At 48.5% G+C, this 10,000-nt stretch overlaps 1 protein-coding gene across 1 annotated transcript in view; it reads left to right on the top strand.

Moving 5' to 3' along the window:
- Nucleotides 1-10,000, top strand: part of LOC115552792 (neuronal acetylcholine receptor subunit alpha-3) — a 17,469-nt gene that overhangs the window by 5,285 nt on the left and 2,184 nt on the right. Inside the window, exons 2-7 of the mRNA XM_030369117.1 lie at nt 6,516-6,655; nt 7,010-7,054; nt 7,153-7,262; nt 7,508-7,715; nt 7,992-8,603; nt 9,015-9,155. Of these exons, the coding sequence (XP_030224977.1) occupies nt 6,516-6,655; nt 7,010-7,054; nt 7,153-7,262; nt 7,508-7,715; nt 7,992-8,603; nt 9,015-9,155 (1,256 nt within the window). The remainder of the gene's footprint in view (nt 1-6,515; nt 6,656-7,009; nt 7,055-7,152; nt 7,263-7,507; nt 7,716-7,991; nt 8,604-9,014; nt 9,156-10,000) is intronic.

Genomic DNA, 10,000 nt, shown 5'->3' with positions numbered 1-10,000 from the left:
GAGTGCAGCAAGGAGACTCAATGGGATGCAGTGGGCTCCATTGCCTGACTCCTCATATTGGGATGAGAACCGTAACCGTAACCTTAAACGTTACAGTCACCGTAACCGGAACGGTAACCAGAACCTTAACTGTAACCGGAACCGGAACAGCAAACCATTTCTCGCTAGAAATGTTATAAAAAAACATTTTTATTCTATCAACTATCGCAAGATATCAAAGTATTGCCACCGGGAATTAAACAAATGTCAGCCATGTTGTTTGTTTTTGTAGACAGAAACGAGGCAGGTCGATAGAGCGAAGAGGCCAGAGAACCTCTGTCAGCTCACAATTTTCAGCCGAAACTGATGGACCAACTTGTACAACACAGTGTGAGCCTGTTGTAAAGTGGGTCAATGTCACAGACCTGTGTGAGACGAGGTTCCCTGCAGGTGTCCTATAGTTGTGGAGCGTGTCGGCGCCGCTGCCTCTGCAAGCCTCATGGAGCCTAATGGCCTCCCTTAAAACACTGTGGGCCATCGAAGCACTGCAAAGCACACATTGCTCTCCCTGTAGCGCTGGATTTATTAATACTGACATGATGTGGTACTGTGTATGTGTGTGTGTGTTTGTGTATATTTGTTTGCGTGTGTTTGTGTACATCCATTTGGCTTAAGGACTGTGCTGCTTGAGGATCTTCTTAACACGATTTCATGACTTCACAACTTAACTTTCCTTGTCCACACACACACACACCCACACACACACACACACACACACACACACACACACACACACACACACACACACACACACACACACACACACACACACACACACACAGGCACACACACACACACACACACACACACAGCAAACACAGGCACACACAGGCACACACACACACACACACACACACACACACACACACACACACACACACACACACACACACACACACACACACACACACACACACACACACACACACACACACACACACACATGCAGATAGACAGAGACTAACACAAACACAGACACCCTTGGGACCTTCCCCATGTACTGAGCGGGGGACAGACTGAGTCACGCTTGTGGATGAAGTTATACAGTCAGAGAGAGAGAGAGAGACAGAAGGGGGAGAGCTGGAGTGGAAGAGAGACGGCTTAGTCACAGAAGGGTGAGAGGTGATGTCTGGAGGGTGAGAGGTGATGTCTCCATGAATTTCTGTTCTTCTCTCTCTCTCTCTCTCCCCATTATGGCTTTTGATTTTCTACATTAATTGTATCCACATTACAACCTCTTTACTGGCTGCCATGTCATTCTGCATAGTTTAATGCTCTTGGTTGTTATGCACACTTTCTCTGTCATCCTGATTTGGCTTCTCTGGTTCTGGATCATCTCTGTGAGCCAAGCAGCGAGCTCAGGAATCCACGGGACACAAGGTTAAAAAGAATAATACAGAGATGATACAATGTGAGTGAGAGAAATGCAGAGTGTCGGTTACAGAGGCAGAGAATGATCGGGACATCGATAAGTTATATGATGATTTATTGCACAACTGGTGGTTATTATTAATTCCAATTATGTAAATTTAAAAATCATGTGATCACTCATGGCGTCAATGTCCTAAAGATATTGGATGCAACAATGATGTGAATAGACGTTATATTAATGTCAATAGTCCTTCAATTCATGTGAATAGACGCTATATTGATGTGAATAAACGTTATATTGATGTGAATATACGTTATATTGATGTGAATAGACTTTACATTGATGTTAATAGACGTTAAAATGATGTGAATACACTTTACATTGACGTTAATAGACGTTACATTGACGTGTAGACAGCCAGATGTGTTTCACTGGTCACCCCACCGCCGAAGAGGATCCAAGCTCATGTTTCCTCTGGAAGCCCTCAGAGAGCAAGGTTCAAATGGCAGACAGGGACAGGCAGACAGACAGGCACAGGCAGACAGACAGGTACATGCAGACAGACAGGTGCAGGCAGACAGGCACAAGCAGACAGACAGAGAGGCACAGGCAGACAGGTACTGGCAGACAACTACAGGCAGACAGTGACAGACAGGAAGGTGCATGCACAAAGGGACAGGCAGACAGAAAGGCACAGGCAGACAGGCACAGGCAGACAGACAGGCAGACTTTAACCAGTCAGTATGGACCGCGGGCCCTTCCACCCCGTACACACTGCATCACATCTCTCATTGAGCTTAAGTAGCTGAAAGCTAATTAACCCTGCTTCTCCCTCTTTTCGTGTCTTTCAAGCTGGTTGGCTGTATGACAGTTTCCCATTTCTTTAGACAGTCCTTTGCTGTAAGCTAATTAACCCTGTGGCTCAAGGAATAGAGGAAAATAATAACAATATCTTTATTTATATTGCATATTTTATTACGGTAACAATGCAACAGGCATTCAAGTGCTTCGCAATATGATGAATAGAACAACAGTAATTTATAGATAAAACAACTGAGTGGGGTCATACAGGGAATAACAAATCAACACATTTGAAAACAACAGAAGCTTATGTCTTCTGTAGCTGCAGTGTGCAAGAGCCCGGACTCAAAGAAGCGCTCTAGTTTGGAGGACAGGGAATGAACGCATGTTCCTCGCTAGAGGACCTGTGTCCGAGCCTTATGGGAGGAGGAACGTATTCTAAAGGCAATCCTCTCAGCGACAGGCTGACGTGGAGCAGCAGGGTGTGGTACATTTCTCCACATTTGGGTTGAAGTGTTTGGAGATGTTTTATACAGGACGGGTGCTTTTTGGATAGGAGGTGTTAGGCCTTTTGTCATTGGTTGGTAACGCACCAATGGCACCAAGACAAACGTGTGGGTTCTATTGAGATGTACAAAAACGATATTTAAAATTGCACTTATAAATGCCATGGCCAAGGGGCCGCGTCTTTGGGGAGCAGTGTGGGTTCAATCACACGACTCATCCAATCATACTGTCATAGTGGACGGGTGAGGGGGTGAAACACAAAGTCACTTAGCACCTTGTGCGTCTTCCTGCCCCGCTCTCCTCCCTCTTGTCTTTATGTTCATTTTTGTGCCTACACAATCGATCATCTCACCTCTCACACACAAACACACGCACCCACGCACACCCACATACATATAAACGCACACACACCACACACACACACACACTCACACACAATCACACGCACACACACACTAACGCACACTCACACACACAAACACACGCACCCAGGCACACACACACTAACGCACACACGCATACACACACAAACTAACGCACACACACATACAAGCACACACCACACACACACACACACACACACACACACACACTCACACACACACACACACACACACACACACACACACACACACACACACACACACACACACACACACACACACACACACTGTGTGTAAGTGTGTGTGTGTGTGTGTGTGTGTGTGTGTGTGTGTGTGTGTGTGTGCAACAACAAAGTGAATGCAGTATACACTTTGTGTTATCGCTTTGTTGACATGTTGAATTATTCAATCTCCACATCAGGCCCTTGGAGATGGTGTATTAGCACAGGGTCCTTTGGTCCTTTGGTCCTTTGGTCCTTTGGTCTAACTTTGTCTCCCAATTCCTCTTCTCAAGCCTCCAACTGTCAAATGCTTTTTCCAAACACATCCATACACACACACACGCACACACACACACGCACACACGCACACACGCACGCACGCACGCACGCACGCACGCACGCACGCACGCACGCACGCACGCACGCACGCACACGCACACACACACACACACACACACACACACACACACACACACACACACACACACACTCCCCCCCCAAGAGGTTCTGCTATGTCAACCAGGGCTGCTTCAGTCCAGACAGCCGCTATCAACTCCCAACAACATCTGGATTTGGTACAATTATAGCTAGCAAAACTGTACCTAAACTCATATCGATCTCATATAAAAACACATTCTAACCAAAGACCAGCCTCCAAATCTAATGCCTGTAGATCAGGGTGCCCTGAGAAAGTGTCTCCCACTGCTGTCGGTGTAGAGTGGGTCTGGCTGCAGTCTGGGTAAAGGTAATCTCACGCCAACGTCTTCCATTCCAAGTGAAACAATAAGTAAGAAAAGGTCCAAAGGTTATAATTAGCTCACTCTTAAGGAGAAAGTGTCCAGGGATTGACTTACAGCAGCATGAAGAAAAAGGCAGAGTGACTTTTTCTCACAGAGAACAAAAGCTCCAATTAGCAGGCTGATTATAATTACCCTTGCTCCCCCTCCGCCGGTCAGAGGCTTAAACAGCCGACGGAGGGAGAGAGGCAGCCTGCTTTTTTTACGGTTGCTGTCAATGTGGATTGACCTAAAGTGTCTCAGGAGGAGAGTGCTTCATTAAGTTTCTTGTACTCACTTGCCAAGTGCCCTGAGGAGGGTTCCTCTGTGCTCCAGGTTTTGTTTTGCTGGTTGTCTGCTGGATCAAACCTTCTTAAAGGGTATTAAAGGGCTCCTTTCTTTGATGGGTATGGAGAGCAGAATCCAGGTGATATAGTCAATGGGAACAACTCAACCTTGAATCTAAACTGCCTTACCTGAGGCTCCCCCTGCCGGTCTGACCCTGGCTGCCTCACACATGTCCTGGATGACTCTGGAAGGTTTTCCCCAGAACATGACCTGGTCTGGTCTCAGTGGAATCAAATAGCAGTTCGACAACTTTTATATCAGAACTGAACTTGAACCAGTAGCAATTGGCTTCAAAGTCTGAAAACCTGTGAGTCGTTTTATTTGAATCCCAACTGAACCATTTAAGATGGACATTATATTTTTTAAATGATTATTATCTACTTAAAAATTAAAAACATATAAAAAACAAATAAAAATTAAACATATTTAATATTGTAAAATGCAACCTCATAGTAGTACTGAGGAAATCTGCATTACTGTGTTGGTATGTGTGTATTACTGTAGTGTTATGTGTGTATTACTGTAGTGGTATGTGTGTATTATTGTGGTGGTATTTGTGTATTACTGAAGTGGTATGTGTTTATTACTCTATTTGTATGTGTGTATTACTGTAGTGGTATGTGTGTATTACTAGGACTTTTTACACTGCCTAGCCGGCAATTTCACTGTCTTGCCTGTGTAAAACCGAGGGGGGTAAATCCCCCTTCGTCACAGAGCCGGCATTCTTGGTTCACTGGAGAGTAGACCCCTTTAGAATATTTTTTTTATGATTCAAGACACTGGCATGCAAGAATGACTATTCATCTGAGTGAAGGCTACAATCGTGATTAACTATTTAAAAGCGCAAAAACGCCCACATATTCTTTATTTTACTGACCACATGTTTTTATCCCGACCATAGCCTCGTAAGGAAAGTTCCTCTGGTACTTTCTCGTAGATTGCCCCATCATTCCCCGTCTTTGTTCAATGCGACTGCATCTCCTTTACTCCCATGATGGTCAGCAGCACGCTGATTTCCCTGTCCCTCCAGTTAGAACTAATCATGTTGATATCACTGCGTTGTCTCTGTTGTAGAGACAATGCAGCAACACCCCTACCAAAGTCTCACCCCTGGAACCGCTCATCCGTCTAATCGCATAAGAATGAAACCGCCAATATGTGGGGGGTCCGAGAGGGTAAATTGGGGTGTGAAATCAAGCCGGTAAATTACCTTGGTTAGTGTAAACCCACGGAGAATGCCGGGAAAAAGGCATGCATGAGACGGGCATATTTGGCAGTGTAAAAGCGTTTACTGTAGTGGTATGTGTTTATAACCTGTATCTATCTCTATCGTCTACACTGAAGCCTCTGCTAAAGACTTGGACAGTTAGGGCTGTAGGGGGTCGGTGTGGAGGGGTTGATGTAGGGGTCGGTTTGGGGGGGCTGTGGGGGGGTTGGTGTGAGGGCTAATCCAGCTCCAGTCCTTTGGAGAAGACCATGTCCAGTTGACCAGAATAAACAAAGGGATATAAAAGGATGAGTGGAAAAACTGGAAACACACATTAAGGGAGGCATGAACGCACAGAGACAAACACAAACAAAAGAACACACATGCAGTTAAAAACACGCACGCATGCACGCACGCACGCACGCACGCACGCACGCACGCACGCACGCACGCACGCACGCACGCACGCACGCACGCACGCACGCACGCACGCACGCACGCACACACACACACACACACACACACACCACACACTAACAGAAGCTATTGCCTCTCAGTCTTTAAAGGTCCAGTGCTGAGAGATCTGCTAAAAGATCTCTCAGCACTGGACCTGAGAGATCTTTCGAGGGTTTGGCTCAAATGAGGAGGAAACAAGGTTAATATTGATAATATTGATGGACTTTGGACTTGTTGACAGGTGTTTTTCTTTCTGCTTGTATGTCAAATATCCTCCTCTTGCGGTAATGTATTCTTAGGTGGTTGTTTCATTGCTTGGTTAGTTTACCTGTTTTTTGTATCATGTTGACTTGAATGACTTGACTCCAAAAGTCCGCTGTCTCTGCCTCACTGGTTGGATCTCAGGCTGCTGTTCATCCAAAGGGGAAGACAGATTGTTTCGGAGGTTGTTCCGAAAGTACAACCAGTTCATCAGACCTGTGGAGAATGTATCAGATCCAGTCATGGTGGCGTTTCAAGTCTCCATATCCCAACTGGTCAAAGTGGTAAGAGATCAGGACTAACTCCAGGGTTTTGCATCATTGTTGCAGTAAAATCGATCTGTCCATCTATCAACCAACCCATCCTTCCCTCTACCCATATACCAATCCCTCCCTCCATCCCTCCATCCCTCCATCCCTCCATCCCTCCATCCATCCATCCATCCATCCATCCATCCCTCCCTCCCTCCCTCCCTCCCTCCCTCCCTCCCTCCCTCCCTCCATCCATCCATCCATCCATCCATCCATCCATCCATCCATCCATCAATCTACCCACCCATACATCCATCAATCCATTCATTTATCTACTACCTTTTATTTCCTGTTGCTATCTGACGGGTCCTACTGATGTCCTTGTAGGATGAGGTCAACCAGATCATGGAGACCAACCTGTGGTTGAGACATGTGAGTGAAGATTTCAAATGTTGTGGTAATAGCCCGGCAGGCAACACTTTCAGTGATATGCTTCAATATTATGATGGCCTTTGTCAACTGCATTTCAGATCTGGAATGACTACAAGCTGAAATGGGCCCCTGTGGATTATGACGGGATCGAGTTCATTCGAGTTCCTTCGAACAAAATTTGGAGACCAGATATTGTTCTGTACAACAAGTAAGAGCTTTTTGGTTAATAACCCAGGAAACTCAAACCCCAAGCGCCTTGTATTTGACTTTGTCTTTTCTGTCTATGTCTGGGATGGCTCTTATTGTGTTGAACATTTCACACCCTAACGTTGGGAATGAAAAGCCTGAAATCAGTATTTGATGATCCCTTTTCATATTATCTTACCGTTATCTTTAACTTTTACAGTCTTATGAATGCATACATTTATCTACCAATCTCATGTTCTCTCTCAGTGCTGTGGGGGATTTCCTGGTGGAGGACAAGACCAAGGCCCTGCTGAAGTTTGATGGCACCATCACCTGGGTTCCTCCGGCCATATTCAAGTCCTCCTGCCCCATGGACATCACCTACTTCCCCTTCGACTACCAGAACTGCTCCATGAAGTTTGGGTCATGGACCTATGACAAGGCAAACATAGATCTGGTTCTCATTGGTTCTAAGGTAGGTCAATGTCCCTCCCCTTTACAAACTCCCAAATCGTGAGTTGAATGGACCTGTGCACATTCCACCGTAAAATTTTGAATGTTTGACGTTGTTTTCTTCTGATATAGTGTGGGTAGAACGTATTTTATCCTTAGCATCTTGAACCAAACCATTTTACAAAAGTTATTATATTTTACTTCTTCAACTTACTGACTTCTTATTCATTACTCGAAGTATTAAGTGATTATCTTGTGAAGTTCAATGTTTAATGTCACTGACTCAATCTTGACTCAGGTGAACCTCAAAGACTTCTGGGAGAGCGGCGAGTGGGAGATCATCGACGCGCCGGGCTACAAGCACGACATCAAGTACAACTGCTGCGTGGAGATCTACCCAGACATCACCTACTCCTTCTACATCCGCCGGCTGCCCCTCTTCTACACCATCAACCTCATCATTCCCTGCCTGCTTATCTCCTTCCTCACCGTGCTGGTCTTCTACCTGCCGTCCGACTGCGGGGAGAAGGTCACGCTTTGCATTTCCGTGCTGCTGTCACTCACCGTATTCCTGCTGGTCATCACTGAGACCATTCCCTCCACCTCGCTGGTCATCCCGCTCATCGGCGAGTACCTCCTCTTCACCATGATCTTCGTCACGCTCAGCATCGTCATCACGGTCTTCGTGCTCAACGTGCACTACCGCACGCCCATGACCCACACCATGCCGGCCTGGGTGCGTTCCGTGTTCCTGGATGTCCTGCCCCGGGTGATGTTCATGAGGCGGCCCCTCGACGTGGGCTGCAACCCCCCCCTCTGCGCCCTCACCGGGCTGGAGGCGGGGGGGGGACGACGAGGAAGAGGAGGAGGAGAAGGGGCAGTAGGTAGAGGAGGTGAATGTGGAGGAGGAGTGGTCAGCAGCAGCCAGGGAGGAGCTAGGAAGAGGAAGAACAGCCTGGCAGCCGGAGGAGGAGGAGGAGGAGGAGGAGGAGGAGGAGGAGGAGGAGGAGGAGGAGGAGGAGGAGGAGTAGATGGCATAAGGCATGACAGTGTGACGGTGGGGGGGATCGCTGGGGGCATAGGGGGGCTGCAGCTCTCGGACGGCGGGGGGGTGGGCGTCTCTGCCCCCGCCCCCAACGTGGGCGCCGTGACGGCGGTGAACTGCCTGGAGTACCGGGAGCTGAGCAAGGACCGCAGCCTGAACAGGAGGAGCAACTACCGCGGGAAGGAGGTGCCCATCCCCGTGCCACCCCCCGTGGTGCCCCCTCTGCCCCGGAACCCCCCAAGCCCAGCGGAACCCCCGGAGCCCGAGCCCCCCAAGCCCCCCAGGACCCTCCACGCCGCCCCCTCCCCCGTCAGCGCCCTGGCGGCACTGACGGGGATCTCCCCTGAGATCAAGCAGGCCATCGAGAGCGTCAAGTACATCGCCGAGAACATGAGGACCAGGAACAAGGCCAAGCAGGTGAGGGGGGGGGGGGGGGGGGGGGCAGGAACAAGGCCATGCAGGTGAGGAGGAGGGGGGGAGGGGCAGAAACAAGGACACGCAGGTGAGGGGGGGGGGGGCAGTAACAAGGCCAAGCAGGTGAGGTGGGGGGCGCTGGTCAGGAGGCTGGAGCTCTGAGAGGGGAGCTCTGAGGTGGGGACTGCTGGTCAGTGAGGTGTAGCTCTGAGGGCGTAGCTCTGAGGTGTGGCCGGCTGGTCAGGAGGGTGGAGCTCTTGGCCAATAGTCCTTTCAGCTGCTGCCGCTTCAACACCGGAGGATCTCCCGTCGAGGACGGCTCCATCTGGGCTTTTCTTCTCCAGGCAGCTCTGTCTGCTGGGGGTTCCCAGCTTTCAGCTCTTCCAGGATACCTTAAGGGTATCGCTGGAGTGCCCCCCTGGTCAAACGTGCTCTTGTTTGCTATTTTTCAGCTCTCCAAAGAATGCATCTTGATCTCCTGTCTTTGCAGGGCATTCCTAACGCATGGCAACTCACTCGCAGTTGTGTGCAGGATGGAGAGGTTGGTAGTTTAGGACTTCCATGTTAGGGTTTATGTGACCACTTCATCCTCAGTTTTCTCAGGCAGTTCAGTTGGAGGTGGTTCCATTTCCTGGCTTGGCGCTGGTCGACTACAGAGGCTTCACACCATAAAGAAGAGCTGGCATCATGACAGCCTGGCAGACTCTGTCTCCTGCCTCACGCCGTTCCTCCCCCAGACCGAGTCCCGCAGACGATCAGAATGTTAACTTGATGGTCCAATTGCAGACCATGAGACAAAGTGCTTCGGATGTTAGTGAACGGGTCAACCGCTGAAAGCTTTTGGCCGT

This window comes from Gadus morhua, chromosome 10, assembly GCF_902167405.1.
Source record: "Gadus morhua chromosome 10, gadMor3.0, whole genome shotgun sequence".
Classification (NCBI taxonomy): domain Eukaryota; kingdom Metazoa; phylum Chordata; class Actinopteri; order Gadiformes; family Gadidae; genus Gadus; species Gadus morhua.
The sequence above is the reverse complement of the archived record's forward strand: the minus strand, read 5'-3'. Positions and strand labels throughout refer to the sequence as shown.